General features: G+C 36.9%; 1 protein-coding gene across 3 annotated transcripts in view; it reads right to left on the bottom strand.

The window, feature by feature from the left end:
• The window catches only part of LOC102133231 (uncharacterized), a 360,266-nt gene that overhangs the window by 254,414 nt on the left and 83,907 nt on the right, over positions 1 to 21,945 (bottom strand). For all 3 annotated transcript variants that reach the window (XR_012426450.1, XM_074021219.1, XM_065533343.1), the window contains exon 2: positions 15,984 to 16,080. Coding sequence is in view for 2 of the 3 variants with exons in the window: in XM_074021219.1 (XP_073877320.1) it covers positions 15,984 to 16,080 (97 nt within the window). In the remaining variant the exon portion in view is untranslated. The remainder of the gene's footprint in view (positions 1 to 15,983; positions 16,081 to 21,945) is intronic.

The raw sequence follows: 21,945 nt of genomic DNA, 5'->3' as shown, positions 1-21,945 counted from the left end.
TGCCCTCAACCCCTGCTGTACTCTCTCCTAAGAAACCTCCTTCCTTGACTCTGCACCTGGACACCTTTTCATCAGCACCTGGGCTTTAATACAAACATAATTTCTTCAAGGAGATTTCTGACCTCTCAGTCTGGGTTACCTGCTTCTTCCATTACATGCTTCCTTATCATTGTTTGTGCTCTCTGTAGTGCGCTACATCATACTGCATCGTAATTGCTACTTTACTTGTTACTTGCCTGTTCTACCCACTACACCACAAAGAATTTAGTTTTCAAACCATTTGAAAGCAATACCTCCCCTTCCAGAGAAGGCTATAATGAATCAGGACATAAAACTCAAAGGCAAATTAAGTAATAGTAAAACATTGTTATTATCAACTTTTATCCATTGACATTCTTATATAAGAAAATATATTTGAATTTATCAGATTATCCCACTTCAATTTTTCTGATTCTTAAACTTCTTTCACAATAATATGTAGTCTTATGAGTTCTCTGAAAAGTTTCTTATATCATTTCATATTTCTGAGTGGCATATGGTAAAGAAGTGGCCTTTAGTAAAGAAAACACAAACTATTTTGTTTTATATTCATTCATTAATAAAGATTCATTATAGGGCTTATTTTATAACTTTTGGACCTTTCAACACAGTTAAAGAAAATTCTGGACTTTTTCTATTTAAGTGATGCATGCTTATTGATTTTTTAAAAATTAGTTAAGAAGAAAGCATTACTTGTTGACTACACATTTTTGTTGAATTTTTTGGTTATATCACTTTTGCTTGAGGGACAAATATTTATTAAAGAAGATTGAAATTTATGTGTTATGACATCAACAACAGATAAATTATGGAAGCAGAAATTATTTACTAGAGCTAAAATAATTATCTGGTTATGTTTTTTAATGATAAAAGAATACAAGCAATGGTCTACACATTGCAAGTAAAGATCTGCTTCATTTTTCTCAAAATAAAAACCAAAATTGAAAATGACTTTCATTACACTTTCTGTTTGTAACATGAGTTTAAAATACTAGTGACATCTTGATGCCTGATAAGAGGATTTTGATTAGATGCATGAAATTTTCAGATTATAAAGATCATTATAAGCAACTGTTCAGAATGATTATATTTTATACTTTACACACACACACACGCACACACACACGCACATCTGTTACTTTAACACAATGAAATTTACTTGACCTTTGTTATAGTCCAATGTATGTGTTCCTAGTCAGCCTGCCATCTTCCATGTGGTTATTTGGGGACTCAGACTAGAGCCTAAGAATCCTCTGCCTATGGCGAGCAGATGAAGAGAAGAAACCAGACAACGTACATTGTCTATAAGTGAGAACAAGTTACACAGCCACACTTGACCGTAAGGGGTGCTGGGAAATGCAGTCCTGGCCTAGGTAGCTGCCTCTCAGTGACAGGTTTGAAAGAAGACACACAAATATTTGGTAGACAGTTGCCATGTCTACTGCAAAGAGAGAAAGAGAGAAAAAGAGAAAGAGAGACAGAGAGAGAGGGAGAAAGACCATAAGCATGTATATATTTTTGATGTATAGTTAAAGGATGTGACTTTACTAGTAACAAGTTTGTGTCACTTCTTGATGATCTGATAGTACACCACAAATAATTTAGTTTTCAAAAAATCCTCCAGAAAATGATGTTGAAAGTACTTAATGTAAACTCCCCATACAAATGTGTCACACACGAAATTCTAACTTGAATTTAGGAGGAGGACACCAATATCTCATAATTGCATGATACTGTATTTATTTTGTGTTTATTGGAGATTTGGGATACTTTTTTATAAGAATGAATTTGAGCAAATATTAGATACTCATTATACAACATTCCAGCTTAAGTCGTCAAAGACTCTATATTGATACAGACAACAAATTTATGTGCTCTATGTCAGTTAGTTGTGTAGCTTCCAGGTGTGTGCTGTCTTATTACAGGGAAGAGAAGCAGTAGGAACTAGGGCTGAAGATGCTTGTTTTCACGCAGAAGAAAAGATCTGGTTTAACTCTCCAGACAGGACCCAGTTCCACCTCCTCTCTTTACATGAATGAATAACTGAAAGCCAGGGTTTTGCAGAGTTATCTTTGTATACCTCCGGTCACAGTGCCTGGGAAGTCATAGGCACATTAGTTTTCTAACAATGAGTTACAACTTACCACAACTTATTGGCTCACACCACTACCCATTCATTATCTCATAGTTCTGTAGGTCAGAAGGAGGGAGAGATTCAACTGGGTTCTCTGCTTAGAGACTCACATGACCAAAATTAAGGAATCAGGCAAGCTGTCCTGTTATCTGGAAGCTCTGGAGAACAACACACCTCCAAACTCATTCAGGGTGTGGGCCAAATTCAGTCCCTTGTGCTTGTAGGACTAACATCCCCATTTCCTTGCTGGCCTGTTTTCTTTGCCATGTGGCTCCCTCCATCTTCAAGCCAGCAGTAGTGCATCAAATCCGCACATTTGGAATCTCTCTGACTTCCTCCTCTGCCACCAGGAGAAAACTCTCTGCTTTTAAAGAACCCATGTGATTAGGTTAGGCACACCCAGTACTCTCTATTTTAATGTCAACAGATCAGTAACCTTATATCTGCAAAACACCTTTTGCCACATAGCATAACTTAATCAAAGGAGTAACACCACGTAACAAGGGGCATGGGAGTCATGATAGAATTCCACTTAGCACAGTAGAGGTAGGGTTTGTAACTCCTCCCACTGTAGTGCTTTGTAGTGGATATCACCTTGTGGACAAGGAAGAAATTCTTCCTGATGTCCAAGGTACAGGGGTATGCCTTATGTAGATTAGCACTACTTGTCCCAAAGCAAGCATAATATTTCTCCTCTGCATCATACAGGGAACCTCCTACTCTCGGATTTATACTGTTGTACCTGGAGAAGCTTCCTGAGACAAGTTGACCTTTCTGTTCAATTCCTAGCACGTTTCTACTTAGGGATCAATTAGTCAAAATTCCTTATAAGTCTTCAAAACTTCTTTTCTTCTCTGTCTAAACACCTCCTTCTAGGTAATCTCAACCTGACCCCCAGTTTTAAATACAAGTATATACTGTGACTATACTATATAGTTCTGATTCCTTTTCTGAAATCTATTCTACCTTCTTGAGATGTCCACCTGGATATTTATAAGATATATAATCCTTCACTCTTATTTTCCACATACCCTAAAACTGCTCTGAGCCTTCTCCAAACCAGTAATTGGCAATACCATCAACCTAACTTTTTAAGCCAAAAGCATGAGTCATTCTCAATTTCTCTCTTTCTCTCCCTCTCATCAGAATTCCATCAGCAAGTCTTATCTATGCTATGTCGAAAATATGTTTCAAAGCCATCTATTTCTAAATAATTGAATTACATTATCACTATTTTGCAACTGCTAATTTAGAGATCTGAGTGATGATTATCAACAATTGTTAACATCCAGGAAAGAGACACTCAGATATTGTGTGCCTCCTGATGGAAGGACATTTGGCAAAGAAAAGAAAAAAAAATTAAACCTGAATCCAATTAAACTTTTAGCTCTAACTTCTTACAGAAAACACAGGGGTTAGAGGAACACATAAAATAACACCCTTATGATGCAATTAGGTAAGTCCAAATTGACAAACACTCTTAATGAAGCCATACAAATTCTTTAATGAATAAGTTACAAGGAAAAGAAAATAACAAGAGAGACATAAATGTGACATCAACTAAATGCAATATATGAACATAAGAACCTTGACTCAAATAAATCATTAAAAAGTCATAAGACAAAGAAATTTGAACACTGACAGGATATTTGATAACACTAGGGTAGTGGGGAATAGAGAATGAAGAGAGGATAGAACAATTCATAAGTTACTAGCATAAATAAAAGATAAATATTTAAGGTGAGGGGCATTCCAATTACCGTGATTTGACCTTTACACATTATATGAATGTATTAAAATATCACATTTACCCTTAAAATATGTACATCTATTATGTATCAATAAAAAATACATACATACACACATAAAATTAGACATATTAGCAGTAAAGTTGTACTTGATAAAAGTTGTTACCGATTAAAATCTAACAGAAGAACTGAAAAAAAGGTAAGGATTATTGTCCATCTTTAGGCATAAATTAGTATAGTATTCAAAATATAAATCCTTGTCTATTAAACATTTACATTGTAATATTTATGGGTGAAATGATATAACATTTTATATTTGCTGCAAAATAATCTGGAAAATTTGGTGAGCTATAAAAGAAACACAACTGGCAACAAGTTGATAATGGTCAAATGTGAGTGATGGGTGTGTCAGAGTTTATTTTACGATTTTTTTCTAAATTTGTATACATTTGACATTTTCCTTAATAAAAAGGCCTTTAAGACCATCACTTCTTGCCAGCTCCACTATTGCCACCTCATCAGTGCCACCATCCTTTCTTGCCTGTGAGGCATATGGGAGTGCCTACCTGGATACTCCCTTTATCCATGGTAGCCTCCTTTAATCCAGCCTCTTCATAGTCAGAGTGATCATTTAAAACTCAAATCAGCCAGGTGTGGTGGCTAATGCCTACAATCCCAGCATTTTGGGAGGCCGAGGTGGGTGGATCACCTGACACCAGGATTTCAAGACCAGACTGGCCAACATGGTGAAACCCTGTCTCTACTAAGAATACAAAAATTAGCCGGGTATGGTGGCACACGCCTGTAATCCCAGCTATCTGGGAGACTAAGGCAGGAGAATCGCTCGAACTCAGGAGGTGGAGGTTGCAGTGAGCCAAGATTGCACCACTGCACTCCAGCCTGGACAACAAGAGAGAAACTCTGTCAAAAACAACAACAGCAATCATATCCCATCTTCTTCACCTTGTCTCCTTCAATGACCTTCCCCAAACTTCTCATTCAACTGAAATAAAATCTAAACCCCAGACCCACAAGGTCCTTTGTAATCTGGACCCTGAACGTCTCTTCAAACTCATCCTACATGTCTCTTCCTGATCCTCTGGTCACCCGGAGGTTCTTTCTGTCTCTCAAACATGCAAGCTATTTCCTTCTCAGGGCCTTTGTCCCGGCAATTCCCTCTACCTGAAAGACTCTTCCCTGAGCCCTCTGAGGGGCCTGCTTCTTCCTGTTCTGGTTTCAGGGAGGCCTTTCCTGGTACCGCCAAGCAAAAGGAGCCATTCTGTCATTGTCCATCGCACAAGTCTGTTTCTTTGCTATTATTTTATCACTGATATTTAGGTAGCCAGTTTGCTCATCTATTTTTACCCACTAAAATATAAGCCTTATTTGCACCAAAAAGAGGACCTTTTTCTATGATATCCCCTGTACCTAGAGCTGCCACTCAGCAAATACTATTTGAATAAATCAATGAATTAATTTATACAAGATCTAAGTTTCTGTTTCAGTTCTACATTTGTATGAGTCTTGTTTTAGTTAGCATGTGACCAGGAAGACTGTACAGAAGAGTTTAGCTTTCATCTTGTAGGCCTGTGACTTTGGGAATTAGCTTCTCCACACTTCTGCCTATTTCTCTGTAAAAGGAGGCTTCTGCTAGGTTATGAACATTAAATAAAATTTTATCCTTCATCTATCTATATTCCAAGTACCCCTTTCTATTGTCACTAGTACTTAACACATTTTAAACTACATGTGAATTTATATTTGTTTAAGTTATATACATTATATAATTAATATCTAACTCATCCTTGCTGTGAGAGCAAGGACCATATTTGTTTTCACTTGCGGTTGTATCCTAGTAAGTATCACAGTAATTGGCACATTCTAAGCTCAGTACTCATATATAGAATAAGGGAATAAGTGAGTAAGTGGATACCTATACTATGCCCAATATATAACAATTCCTCAATAAAGGGTACTTTTGTTATAATGGAAATGGTGGCAGTTCTCTTACCATTAACCCAAAGGATCTGGTGACTGAGGCCATACAACTAGATCTCTGAAATGATCATGTATCTCAAATGCCCCCGTTGCAGGCAAAGAATTAGATGATAGGTTTCCCACACACCCATTGTAATCTCTGATGCCAACACTCCTGGTTTTACAGCTGAATTCTCATTTCCTTTGTCTCTGAGTCTGCCATGATCATCTAAGTCAGCTGGCCTGTGTGGCTTACTGCTCTCACTTCCTGTTTGCTTACTCATTATTAAACCATTTCCTGACTTCTATGTTTTTACCTCAGCCTGGGAACCTAAAACTGACTTTTCTTTGATTACTACCTGGCTTTCTAGGGCTTAAAATCCTGCCCTAACCTCTAAGTGCATGACAGCTTTCTGACAAGAATAAAATAATGAAATAGAGTGGTAGAAACAAACACAATCCTCTTCTTTTATAGAATAAAATAGTAAGGAATGCTTCCTAGTACCTAATATATTTGGTTGGATCACAATATCACATTGCTGCATTTCATAAAAGCATTCTATTTATACTGCCTATTAAGTGCATTGGCATCAAAATGTACTTTTTATTGTACCTAACTAGATTTGTGTTTAAACTTTTTTTGCCCTCATCCACCTTAGATTGGCCCTTACTAATATCTTTTTTTAAATGAACCAATTTTCTCAAGGTCATTTTGTATTTTGTTTCTGATTTCTAGAATACTGGCACTGTCACTTAGGGTAATATTTTCTCTCAAGTATAATTTCTATTACTTTCATTCATTGAAATTACTATGCGTTTGAGCAGTATGTCTGTCTAAATTTGGAGAAGATCAATTATGTTAAATACTTCAAATATTTGAAAATGGAATTAAAGAATCTTTCAATAACAGTAAAATGTTCTCTCTCTTGAAACATATCTGAATTTGCCTACCATCAGAGACTTAAATGTAGAATAGACAAAACATAAGAAAAATTATTTAAGGAATATTTGTTTATTATCTACAAGGACTAGGTTAACTGATATAGGATATGCTTTTTTAGTTTTACTTTGTGATTTTATGATTCTTATTTATAGCATCTCTAGGACTTTCTATCTGAATACAATTCATGTAATCTGAATACATTCATGTAATTGCATCCAAGTTATTCTCCTATTTAACACACAGGAGTTTTCATACTAATGTAGCATAATGTATTTAACATTCCTTTTAAATACCATTTCATAATCTTAAGTTTATTTCTGAAAAGTTGATAAAATATCTTAAAGTTGGGTTATGTACATGTCCCACTCAAAATTTATATAGAAGGCACAAGAAATAGTTTCATTCACTGCAGAACAATTTTGACATCCTTGATAAGAAAGCAAGAAGCCAAACTGCATGCTGGGATAGTCTATCTTGAAAACAGTCCATGTTTTCACCCAAAGAGTCATCTGCAAAGACGCACAGACAGCTGCAGACCTGTTCTGCCCAGAGAAGAGCCTTCCACAGAATCCTGATGAGGCTGCTGCCTGTAGTCCATGGGGTAATGGCTGACCTCCGACCCTGCCTGACAGCCAGCACTTTTGTGATCTTTCTGTGCAACAAGCCGAATTAGGCTATAATTGCTGCACAGACAATAGGCTGTAATTACACATTCACGTCCCAGAGTCTGGTAGGAGGGAGATGATTGAGGCTGGAAGGGGACAAGGAGAAGTCAAAAAGTCAAAAGACAAACCCACTTTTTGATACTTTTCTCCAAAGTGTGGCTGTACTGTGGACTCCTCAAAGAGGAGAAAGAATCAAACCACACCGGAGAGCAACCACTTTTATTCAAAATACCATAAAAACATTACTTTCATGGACTTTAGTAGGTGTGATACACCAAATAAAAGCAAGGACAACCGTGGATCCCACAACTGTGGTTCTCTGCAGTTCTCTGCAGATGCTGTTTACTGTGACTAATCTATTTTAACTGGAAAGAAAAGGAAAAATGGAGCTATATAGGACTTAGGAGAGACAGGACATGCAGTCATATTTTTCAATATGTTTTACCACATCAACTACTTTAATTCTGGGAGTTATTCATTAGAGTGAGTCAAAGTTATTCTAAAAAAAATAAAGCCTTATTTTTAAATATGCAAAACATTTACAGTAGCAAATTAAGTACCCTGAACGGCTTAAAAACACCCATAAAAATAGGTCTGCCTTTGCTGCCTTTGAGACCATCTGCAAAATTATTGGCACTTTTCACCCTCCCTATCCAAAGCTGTGGATCTACCAAGTAAGTTATAGTTTTCTCAGGAATGAGATAGCTTGTATTTGTTTCTGACATTTCTTTTCTGACATTTGCTTTTTCAGCATCTTCTTGAATGCCTTTAGAGCTAAACACAGACCTCCTAATGAGGCAGCCCATGCCATCTTGAAATAGTTCTGTTTGTTAAAAATATCTTCCTCAAGTTAAAAGAAAATGTTCTGGTTTAGTTATCATTCATTCACCCTAACCCTATATTTTGTATACCAGTCCTTGGTCACATTCCACTTGGAAAATCATTTAATATTTAAAGATAGCTATAATACTATCCCACCCTCACCCCAGCAAACATTCTCTGTTTGTTTTCTCTATGGCATGACTTCAACTCTTTTAGCAGTCTAATATGAATATATATCCATATGCTTTAAGGCACCTAGAACTTAAAACAATATTCCAGAAGTGATCTGATCAGGGCAAACAGTCTGGCACTGTTTGCACCATTTTTCTATTGTTCTGTTAATAAGCCTGGGATCACAGAGATTCTCTGAGCACCCACACCAAAGTGTTGCCTCTCTTGAAGTTTACTATAAGCCAAAGCCTCAGAGTGTTTTGTCTATATGCTAAACCAAATGTATACCTTCTCTCACCTGTTTTTACTTTGCTTTCTTGGACCCAAGGGCCAGTTCTTACATTTATCTTCATTAAATTTCATATTGTTCACATCAACCTAATAATACCAACTTTCACTATCATCCTAGACCATGATTCTGCCATTCAAAGTATAAGTACCAATCGAACGCTATTAATAGAATAAATTAAGCAAAACTGTCGGTAATACAAATGATCTATACTTTTGTACCAGAGGTTAGATAAAAATTATATGATTATACAATAAATCATTGGGACTGCCTTCTATATTTCATTCAAGGAAGTAGTTAAATGAACTAATCAGAGCCAAAGTCAACACTAGACATCTGCTAACATGATATTAATCCAGTGTTGGGGCATATGGCTTTGGAGTCAACCATCTTTTCATATACTGGCATCTCCTTTTACTTGCTTAGTGACCTTGAAAACTTTAATCTCTAATCTGCATTTTCTTTGTCTGTAAAATGACAATATATCTCTCATAGATTATATTAAGTGAAATAATGTGTACATTTAGTACAATGCTGGCACATAGTAAGTGCTCAATAAAAGGTAGCTACTAGAGTATTATTATATAAACATTCCTTGAGTAAAATCATTCAACTCCTTTTAAATATATTTGTTTTATATCTAGTTCGTATTTTTCAATCTCATTCATTAAAATCTCATAAGAAAACTTGTCAAATGCCTTGCTAATGTCCCTAAACATTTGTCATTTATCTGCTATACATTCCTGATCTTTTAGTCAGGTAAGCCCATAAAAGCTGAACAAGAGTGTAGCTTAATGTGACTTCTTCCAAATGTCTTTGGGAATCCATGTGATAGCTTGGTAATTTTGCTTTAAATATGTATAGTCCTTTAAATGCCCACTGAGATGAATATTAAGTTCGTGTTTGAAATAAATATCCTTACAAAAAGTGTAAATTAGTTCAAGTTGTTTTCTAAATATTCATTCCCATATATAGTTCTTTAACCAAAAATCTTCTTAAAACTTATTTTAATGAGATGAAACAAAGAGTATATTCAGCATTTTATAATCATCTACTATACAACTTCTCATAAAATTATTTTCAGAATCCACCACAAAATTATATTTCAATCAGATTTCTTCTTCTACAAACCAGAGTAGGTATCCAACACGGGCAAATATGCTGACTGGAAGAATTAATTCATGGACTGATTTCAGTGAGATTGAGTATTGTGTACAATCTCCACAACTTCTGGCAAATATCTTAATTCATGAATTGATTTCAGTGCAATGAGTTAATCCCTAATGGAGCAAGTCCCAAGACTTGAGAATAATTAATGTTACAAATTTAGGTAAACATAAAAATATATTGTATATACTCATCATCTGCCAACAAACCTCAAAGTATCTAAGCAAATTTTAGTGTTATGCACCAAGGAGTGCACTGACAGAAGATCTGGGTTTAGCCACCATCGTTCAATGGATTTTCACCTTGAAGACTCATATTTCTCATAAATTAAATGAAATAAAATGTTTGGACAAAATAGAATTGAAAAAAATTCATATTAATGACAAAATTCATAACTATTATGTAATTACTGCCATTTCTTCCAGTTCTAAATTTTTGTCTTTGATTTTGTGACTTCCATGGACAAAATGACTCAGAGCTAATCGAGCACAAGTTAGAAGACATCTTTCACCTTGTCCAAGACTGATATGTCAATGTTAGTGCATCCTTTTCTGCCTACTTATCAAAACATACAAATATATAAAGATAAATGCATAGAGGAAAAGGGAGAAAATTGAATTCTTAATCGCAAAGCATTCCTCCATTAATCTCCATTGCTCTTCTCTAGTGATTTTTTTTTTTTTTACATTTCAACAAGTAAAGTTCAATACTACCTTCCCACCCTGACCTTGTCTACCTCCTACCCCTTCCTTGTGACCACTATTTCCTCCCCAAATTGCAAAAAAACAAAACAAAACAAAACAAAAAACCGGAAAACAGTATAGCATGATTGAATAAAGATGGAGATCAAAGTAAAGCCAGATGAATTGTCATGACCATGATTTATTCAACCAGGAAAAATGGTGGTGGGGGCAGTAATGTTGCAGAACCTTCAATTCTGGTTGTAACTGACTGAATACTTTATGAAAGATAATAACGTCTCACTCTAGGAGAAAGAAAAGCCAGCTGGGCACAGTGGCTCACACCTGTAATCTCTGCACTTTGGGAGGCCAAGGTAGGTGGATTAAGAGGTCAGGAGTTCAAGAGCAGCCTAACCTAGATGGTGAAACCCTGTCTCTACTAAAAGTACAAAAATTAGCCAGGTGCAGTGGCAGGTGCCTGCAATCCCAGCAACTTGGGAGGCTGAGGCAGGAAAATCTCTTGAACCCAGGAGGCAGAGGTTGCAGTGAGCCAAGATCGCACCACTGCACTCTAGCTTGGGTGACAGAGCAAGAGTCCATCTCAAAATAAATAAATAAATAAATAAATAAATAAGTAAAATAAAAAATAAAGAAAAAAGAAAATTACCAACAATAAAATGTCCAGGACCAGATGGATTCATAGCTGAATTCTATCAGACATTCAAAGAAGGATAGGTACCAATCCTATTGACACTATTCCACAAGATAGAGAAAGAGGGTATCTTCCCTAAATCATTATATGAAGCCAGTATAACCTTAATATCAAAACTGGGAAAGGACATAACAAAAAAAAAAGAAAAGAAAAAAAGAAAACTGCAGACCAATATCCCTTGTGAACATAGATGCAAAACTCCTTGGCAAAATACTAGCTAACAGAATCCAATGGCATATCGAAAAGATAATCCACCATGATCAAGTGAGTTTCATACCAGGGATGCAAGGATGATTTAACATACACAAGTCAATAAATGTGATACACCACATAAAAAGAATTAAAAACAAAAATCACATGATCATCTCAACAGATGCAGAATAAAATCTAGCATTGTTTTATGATTAAAACCCTCAGCAAAACTGATATACAAGGAACATACCTCAATGTAGTAAAAGTCATCTGTAACAAACCCACAGCCAGCATAACACCGAAAAGGGAAAAGGGAAAAGCATTCCCTTTCAGAATTGGAACAAAACAAGGATGCTCACTCTCACCATGTCTGTTCAACATAGTACTGGAAGTCCTTGTCAGAGCCATCAGGCAAGAGAAAGAAATAAAGGGCATCCAAATCAGTAAAGAGGATGTCAAACTCACTGTTTGCATAGGATATGTTTGTATACCTAGAAAACCCTAAAGACTCGTCCAAAAAGCTCCTAGAACTGATAAATGAATTCAACAAAATTTCAGGATGCAAGATAAATGTATACAAATCAGTAGGTCTGCTATACACCAACACAAACCAAGCTGTGAATCAAATCATGAATTCAACTCCTTTTACAATAGCTGCAAAAAATAAAATAAAATACTTAGGAATATACCTAACCAAGGAGGTGAAAGACCTCTAGAAGGAAAACTACAAAACACTGCTGAAAGAAATCATAGACAACACAAACAAATAGAAAAACATTCCATGCTCACGGATGGGTAGAATCGATACTGTGAAAATGACCATACTGCCAAAAGGAATCTACAAATTCAATGGAATTCACATCAAAATGTCACCATCATTCTTCACAGAACTAAAAAAAAACAATTCTAAAACGTATATGGGACCGAGAAAGAGCCTGCATAGCCAAAGTAAAACTAAGCAAAAAGAACAAATCTGGAGGCATCACATTAACTGGCTTCAAACTATGCTGTAAGACCATAGTCACCAAAACAGCATAGTACTGATATAAAAATTGGCACATAGACCAATGGAATATAATAGCGAACCCATAAATAAACTCAAATGTGTACAGTGAACTGATCTTCAACAAAGCAAACAAAAACATAAAAGTGGAGAAAGGATCCCCTACTCAACAAACAATGCTGGGATAATTGGCAAGCCACGTGCAGGAAAATAAAACTGGATCCTCATCTCTCACCTTATACAAAAATCAACCAAGATGGATCAAGAACTTAAATCTAAGACACGAAACTATAAAAGTTCTAGAAGATAACATTGGAAAAACCCTTCTAGACATTTGGCTTAGGCAAAGACTTCATGACCAAGAACCCAAAAGCAAATGCAACAAAAACAAAGATAAACAGGTGGGACTTAATTAAACTAAATTAAATTAAAGAGCTTCTGCACAAAAAAAGGAAAAGTCAGCCATTAGAGTAAAAGACAACCCACAGAGTGGGAGAAAGTCTTCATCATCTATGCATCTGACAAAGGACTAATATCTACAAGGAAGTCAAACAAATTAACAAGAAAAAAACAATCCCATCAAAAAGTGGGCTAAGGACATGAATAGACAATTCTCAAAAGAAGATATACAAATGGCCTTCAAACATATGAAAAAATGCTCAACATCACTAATGTTCAGGGAAATGCAAATCAAAACCACAATGTGACACCACCACCTTACTCCTGCAATAATGGCCATAATCAAACAATCAAAAAATAATAAATGCTGGTGTGGATGCGATGGAAAGGAAACACTTCTACACCACTGATGGGAATGTAAACTAGAACTAGTACAACCGCTATGCAACACAGTGTGGAGATTCCTTAAAGATCTAAAAATGGAACTACCATTTGATTCAGCAATCCCACTGCTGGGTTTCTACCTGTAGGAAAAGAAGTCATTATACGAAAAAGATACTTGCACCCACGATTATAGCAGCAAAATTTGAAATTGCAAAAATATGAAACCAGCCCAAATGCCTATCAATCAATGAGTGGATAAAAAATTGTGGAATATATATATATATTCCATATATACATATTCCTATATATATATATTCCACAATTTTATGGAATTAAATGTGTATATATACAATTTCACTGTGTGTGTATATATATGTGTGTGTGTGTGTTCTCACTCATGAGTAGAAGCTAATTTATGAAGATGTAAAGGTATGAGAATGACACAATGGACTTTGGGGACTTACGGGTGCTCACTCTCATCATGTCTGTTCAACATAGTACTGGAAGAAGTGGGAGGGAGGTGAGGGATAAAAGACTACAAATCGGGTTCAGTGTATACTGTATACTACTTGGGTGATCGGTGTACCAAAATCTCACAAATCATCACTAAAGAACGTACTCATGTAACCAAATAACACCTGTTCCCCAAAAACCTATGGAAATAAAAATAATAATAATAAAGGCCTTAAAGTCAGCATAGTCTGACTTTTCTTTACACATTTTTTCAGTGTAAAATATGTGTCTAATATCAAAATATGGAAATAACATGAAAAAATGGGAAAAAGAAAAATGCATTGTTTAATATCACTACTTGTCAATAATTATGGTTAATGTTTTTTGATATCTTTTCAATCTGCTTTTTCTACCAAGTCTTTAGAAGAAGAAGAAAAAAAATAACTTGGGGGTCTTACATAAAGCATTCTGTATCCTGCTTTCAAGTGTTACACTTATTTCACTTACCATAATGGCACGTGTTTTTCATGATATTTGTAAGCATTATTTTAATGGCTATGTTATTCTTTAAGTGTAAAGACAAGAAATCCCTTTACTGTTTGATATGGGTTGGCTCTGTGTACCCACCCAAATCTTATCTGCAACTGTACTCTCATAATTTCCACAAGTTGTGGGAGGGACCCTGGGGGAGATAATTGAATCACGGGGGTGATTCCCCCATACTGTTTTCATGGCAGTGAATAAGTCTCAGGAGATCTGATGGTTTTATCAGGAATCTCTGCTTTTGCATCTTCCTCCTTCTCTCTTTGCTTGCTGCCAACTATGTAAGATGGGACTTGCTCCTTCTTGCCTTGCACCATGATTGTGAGGCTTCTTTGTAAGTCCAATTAAACCTCTTTCTTTTGTAAATTGCTCAGTGTTTCTTTATCTGCAGCTTGAAAACGAACTAATGCACTGTTCCTCTATACTTTTACTTACAGTTTGTTTCCAATTGTTTGTTATAAATCATACTGTGGTGAACATATTGAGACACAATTTGTTCTCATTATTTCCTAATGATATATTCTCAAAAGTGGAATTGCTGGGCCACAGTTATATGTTAAGCAGCATAGTAAGGTTAACAGACAATGTAATTAAAACTCCAGATATGGGAGTTCAAATTCCAGCACTTTTTTCTAAATTACTTTGTAACATTGGTCAAATGAGTTCATTGATCTGGTCTTCAGTTTCCTCACCTACAATATAAGAAGGTTAGACTAAATTATTCGTATTTTAGGGTGCCTACCTTTGTTATCTATGAGTGCATAACAAATTATCCACAAAACTGTGGCTAAACCAACAATTATTCTGTTATTTTCGATGATTCTGTGGGTTGACTGTGTCTCAGCTGTATCATCTTCTGCTGGTCTTGCTCATAAATCCTTACACAACTGCAGTCAGATGGGAGCTCCATATTCAATATCCAAGATGGAATGTCCAAGATGGATACACTCATGTAGCTAGCACCTTAGCAGGGATAGCTGGGATCAGCTGGGATCCTAGGAAAACTGGGCTTCCTTCTCTCTCCCTGTAGCCTCAGGGTGTCCCCTCTTCATATGACCTCTCTATAGAGTATTTTCATGTTGTCTCTCCATGTGGTCTCTCCTTCAGGGCAACAGAACTTCTTATGTGGAAACTCTGGCTCTCAGAAATTCAAATATATCATCACTTCTACCACCTTCTCTTGCAACAGCAAGTCACAGGATCAGCTCAGCTTCAAAATGAGAGGGACAATGCGAAGGCATGGATACTAGAGGCCATCTTTGGCAAACAGCTATCACATAGTACCTGACTGCAATAGGGTCCTTAGAGCTCTAGGACTTTAATTATGTGCAACTTTGCAATCCATATGTGGCAAGTGCTATGACAGTCTGCGTATCACATTAGGGACAATGTAGTGAATCTCTCTTATCAAGGATGTTTATTTTACTAGAACACTCAATTTATCAACCCTTCCAGGAAAGAAGTGAAAGTATTCACAGAAAGAATACTGGAAGCATTCTTTTACTTTTGGGGAAAAAAATAGAGAAGATTTACTCTACTTGTATTAAAATAATTGCACTATCCTCTTTGTGCTGACAATCTCTACATTTACATGTTAGCTATCTGCTGCACAGAAGATATACATCAATTGAAACTTCCCACACCCTACCCCAAGAAGAGTACCTGGTGGAAGATCCAACAGAGTCAGAGTAATGGAGTTTTCTGGCATGGAGTTCAGAAGACAGTAATTCTGACTGGGTTTTACTGACACTCCATATGACTGGGGAAACCAAAAAGAGATTAACCAGAAATGAGCCTTCAGAGCAATGAAAAATGAATCTCTTTTGCCCATCCTCACCTAATAAAGTATTCTGTTCCTTTCAACAGATTAATTTTATTATGCAATAGCTGGGTATATACACTAAGCCCTAGAACTAAGACTTCCAGGCTGTGATAAAACCAAATAACCATTGTTACAGACGACAAAGCCAGACTCAATAATATTTTATTAATCCTCAATGCCAAATTATAAATGCTTGAGAAAAATATCCTTTTTCTCTCATACTATGGGAAAATGTCAGCTTTTCATTAAGTCTATCTCTTAAAACTTAAACATTTGCTCTTTTTGCTGCCTAGCAGTGAGAACTGAAGCTTCAAGAGTGTTTTATTTATTTATATGGCATTTGCCTTGATGTTGCCCAAGTAATAATACATAGTAACAGAGACAGATGAGAGTTCTGTATCATCCTTTCCCGCAGGGCAAACCAGGCACAAATAGACCTCTAATGAAAAAATCCACAGAGCAGAACAATAAGTAACATGGAATAAAATGAGAAAAAACTTTCTAAACGCAGGCTTTGAAAATTACAGAACAGAAAAATCTCCTACTCAAAGTGGAGTAAGGCCTCTTCAGCTTTCACATTATACAGTGGGTTTTAGTTTGATTACTTGAATGAAGCACTTTAGCACTAACCAGGTTACCTCTAAATCTAATACAACCTTTTTTGGCTTCAAGGAATAGCAATGACTTCAATGGTGCTTTATTCATAAAATGGTACTCATTCCTAAGTAGCAGCTGAAATAGAGAGTTTTTTGGTATACATTTAGAGGGTACAAATGCCGTTTTGATTCATGAGTATATTGCACAGTAATGAAGTCTGGACTTTTAGTGTAACCATCATCCAAGGAGTGTGTGTTGTAATTTCTCATCCTTCACCCCCCTTTCTCATCCTTCACCCCCTAACACACACACAATTCCAAGTCTCCAATGTCCATTTTTACACACCCTGTATCCATGTGTACGTATGACTTACTTCCCATGCATAACTGAGAACATGTGGAATTTGACTTTTTGTTTTTGAGTTGAGATATAGAGATTTAAACAAAATATAAATATGATTACCCCAGATGTGCTTATTTCCTGCAAAGCAACTACCGATTTATTCAACAAATACCCTGTGATTGCCAACTACATGCCAGACACCATGTTAGATCCTAGGAATACATGAGAGAATAAGATATTGCTTTTGTCCTCAGGAAATGTTAGTCCAAAAGAAGCAATAGACCACTAAGCAGGCTGGGGCCCAGGGAAGTGATATCCAGTCAGTCTAGAGCTTCAGGGAAGGAGACCCAGAACTAATAGGTTCTGAGAAGGGAAAGATTCAGGAAAACTGGTCAAGGAAAGAGGAATGAGGTGAGTGAGCTGTAGGTAGCTGTAGGGGTACTGGCCCTCAGGGAGGAAGTTTCAAGCGAAGGAACATCAAGTGTAAAGGTGCTACGAGCCAAAGATGGCTCTGGGTGACCTCTAGACTTCTTAGATTCAGAAGCTAACACCTACCAGTGTGTACTTCAAAATATTCTATTCTATTTTATGTCTGAGAACAGAAATCACACATCCGTAAGGAGCCCTAAACATGGGTACATACCCATTGTTGTTTTTATCCTTATGTAAGTAAATCATGTTTCACCAGCTTGTCTCCTCACTGGCTACTAAAGGACCTTTTGTCTTCCACAAAATCCACTCCCTTGACCTTGTGCCATTATTTCTGTAGATCACCAGAGGGAATTAAAACTGTCCTCATATATTACTGCTTCCCAACCAGGGATGTTTTGCCTCCCAGGGGACATTGGGCTATGTTGATGAGAAAACATGTTTGGGTAGAAGCCAGGGATGCTGCTAAATATCCTTTAGTATGTAAGACAACTACTACCTCAAAGAAGTATCTGGCCCAAAACATCAATAGTCAAGTGCTGTGGGCCATCACAGGTACTTCTGGAATATTGGGCAAGTCTAAACGCAGGACCTCTTACCTGGTATTCCATCCATGCAGCTATTTGGAGCTATTCCCCAGACCCTGGGGCTACAGGCCTCCTGTCGTCTGCTCTTGAGTGCGTGTCACTGGTGGCTTATGCCACGTTGGGTTTCATACCTCTGATGCCTCCACATGTCCTTAGCCTTTGCCTCCAGAGGAGCTGCTTGCCCAGTATCTGCAGTTCCCACAGGTAATATGGTTTAAGTGGGCTTCATTATCACCACCGACCCCACAGAAATACAAACTACCATCAGAGAATACTATAAACACCTCTACGCAAATAAACTGGAAAATCTAGAAGAAATGGATAATTTCCTGGACACTTACACTCTTCCAAGACTAAACCAGGAAGAAGTTGAATCCCTGAATAGACCAATAGCAGGCTCTGAAATTGAGGCAATAATTAATAGCCTACCAACCAAAAAAAGTCCAGGACCAGATGGATTCACAGCTGAATTCTACCAGAGGTACAAGGAGGAGTTGGTACCATTCCTTCTGAAACTATTCCAATCAATAGAAAAAGAGGGAATCCTCCCTAACTCATTTTATGAGGCCAGCATCATCCTGATACCAAAGCCTGGCAGAGACACAACAAAAAAAGAGAATTTTAGACCAATATCCCTGATGAACATCAATGCAAAACTCCTCAATAAAATACTGGCAAACCGGATTCAGCAACACATCAAAAAGCTTATCCACCATGATCAAGTGGGCTTCATCCCTGGGATGCAAGGCTGGTTCAACATTCGCAAATCAATAAACATAATCCAGCATATAAACAGAACCAAAGACAAGAACCACATGATTATCTCAATAGATGCAGAAAAGGCTTTTGACAAAATTCAACAGCCCTTCATGCTAAAAACGCTCAATAAATTTGGTATTGATGGAACGTACCTCAAAATAATAAGAGCTATTTATGACAAACCCACAGCCAATATCATACTGAATGGGCAAAAACTGGAAAAATTCCCTTTGAAAACTGGCACAAGACAGGGATGCCCTCTCTCACCACTCCTATTCAACATAGTGTTGGAAGTTCTGGCTAGGGCAATTAGGCAAGAGAAAGAAATCAAGGGTATTCAGTTAGGAAAAGAAGAAGTCAAACTGTCCCTGTTTGCAGATGACATGATTGTATATTTAGAAAACCCCATTGTCTCAGCCCAAAATCTCCTTAAGCTGATAAGCAACTTCAGCAAAGTCTCAGGATACAAAATTAATGTGCAAAAATCACAAGCATTCTTATACACCAGTAACAGACAAACAGAGAGCCAAATCAGGAATGAACTTCCATTCACAATTGCTTCAAAGAGAATAAAATACCTAGGAATCCAACTTACAAGGGATGTAAAGGACCTCTTCAAGGAGAACTACAAACCACTGCTCAGTGAAATCAAAGAGGACACAAACAAATGGAAGAACATACCATGCTCACGGATAGGAAGAATCAATATCATGAAAATGGCCATACTGCCCAAGGTAATTTATAGATTCAATGCCATCCCCATCAAGCTACCAATGAGTTTCTAAACAGAATTGGAAAAAACTGCTTTAAAGTTCATATGGAACCAAAAAAGAGCCCGCATTGCCAAGACAATCCTAAGGCAAAAGAACAAAGCTGGAGGCATCACGCTACCTGACTTCAAACTATACTACAAGGCTACAGTAACCAAAACAGCATGGTACTGTTACCAAAACAGATATATAGACCAATGGAACCAAACAGAGTCCTCAGAAATAATACCACACATCTACAGCCATCTGATCTTTGACAAATCTGAGAGAAACAAGAAATGGGGAAAGGATTCCCTATTTAATAAATGGTGCTGGGAAAATTGGCTAGCCATAAGTAGAAAGCTGAAACTGGATCCTTTCCTTACTCCTTATATGAAAATTAATTCAAGATGGATTAGAGACTTAAATGTTAGACCTAATACCATAAAAATCCTAGAGGAAAACCTAGGTAGTACCATTCAGGACATAGGCATGGGCAAAGACTTCATGTCTAAAACACCAAAAGCAACGGCAGCAAAAGCCAAAATTGACAAATGGGATCTCATTAAACTAAAGAGCTTCTGCACAGCAAAATAAACTACCATCAGAGTGAACAGGCAACCTACAGAATGGGAGAAAATTTTTGCAATCTACTCATCTGACAAAGGGCTAATATCCAGAACCTACAAAGAACTCAAACAAATTTACAAGAAAAAAACAAACAACCCCATCAAAAAGTGGGCAAAGGATATGAACAGACATTTCTCAAAAGAAGACATTCATACAGCCAACAGACACATGAAAAAATGCTCATCATCACTGGCCATCAGAGAAATGCAAATCAAAACCACAATGAGATACCATCTCACACCAGTTAGAATGGCGATCATTAAAAAGTCAGGAAACAACAGGTGCTGGAGAGGATGTGGAGAAATAGGAACACTTTTACACTGTTGGTGGGACTGTAAACTAGTTCAACCATTGTGGAAAACAGTATGGCGATTCCTCAAGGATCTAGAACTAGATGTACCATATGACCCAGCCATCCCATTACTGGGTATATACCCAAAGGATTATAAATTATGCTGCTATAAAGACACATGCACACGTATGTTTATTGCAGCACTATTCACAATAGCAAAGACTTGGAATCAACCCAAATGTCCATCAGTGACAGATTGGATTAAGAAAATGTGGCACATATACACCATGGAATACTATGCAGCCATCAAAAAGGATGAGTTTGTGTCCTTTGTAGGGACATGGATGCAGCTGGAAACCATCATTCTTAGCAAACTATCACAAGAACAGAAAACCAAACACCGCATGTTCTCACTCATAGGTGGGAACTGAACAATGAGATCACTTGGACTCAGGAAGGGGAACATCACACACCGGGGCCTATCATGGGGAGGGGGGAGGGGGGAGGGATTGCATTGGGAGTTATACCTGATGTAAGTGACGAGTTGATGGGTGCAGCACACCAACATGGCACAAGTATACATATGTAACAAACCTGCACGTTATGCACATGTACCCTACAACTTAAAGTATAATTAATAATAATAAATGAATTTTAAAAAAAAAAGACATAAAATAATAATTAGGCTTTCCAGGGCATGTATTCTTTGCCGTATTTTGTCAAAATGCTTTAAAGGTACAATTTCCTTTCTTCCTAGAGCAAAACAATACTTTTTATTTATTTTACAAACAAAGCTATCAACACTGATAGAAGTTAAGTAGTTTTCCCATCTTATACTGCTAATTTGAAAAACCCGAGCTTTAGATTAGAACCAGCTCTGTTTGACTCTTAAACTGTGTTCTCAATCAGTTCACTAAACTGCATGAATTCCAGACAGGTGTCCATCCGCCATGATTGGTTTTGGCTTAGCCAAAGTCCATAAACAGACTCTTCTCACATTCCCTAAGCCTCATTCTAAAAGAGACCCAGCTTAACTAAATGCTAGCAAATAATATAGTTTGTGGAAAATTGAAAATTTTTTCTCTGTGATATATTTTAAATTTCCTTTAAACTATATTTGCTCTTTTGCAAGGCCCATTTTAAAGCAAATTTCGGTCCTTCTTAACTGCACTGATCTGTCCAGTAAACAAATAATCTCTGTAATCTCTTTTATTGTCCTAAGCAATTTAGCTTCAACTCTCAGCTTTGTTCTATTGTCCTGAGCAATTTGGCTTTGACTTTCAGCTTGCAAACCTCAAGTGAAAAAAATAAAATAAAGTAAGATGTTCTTTTCCACCTTAAAAGGCATGCCATCCATTGTTTCTTAAGACTGGCTGTTGGGGGTTTCTGTCTCAGACCTCATCAAAGTCTTCATTCA

The sequence above is a fragment of the Macaca fascicularis genome, chromosome 17 (assembly GCF_037993035.2).
Source record: "Macaca fascicularis isolate 582-1 chromosome 17, T2T-MFA8v1.1".
Lineage (NCBI taxonomy): Eukaryota > Metazoa > Chordata > Mammalia > Primates > Cercopithecidae > Macaca > Macaca fascicularis.
Note: the sequence above shows the minus strand (reverse complement) of the source record. Positions and strands in the feature narration are given on the sequence as shown.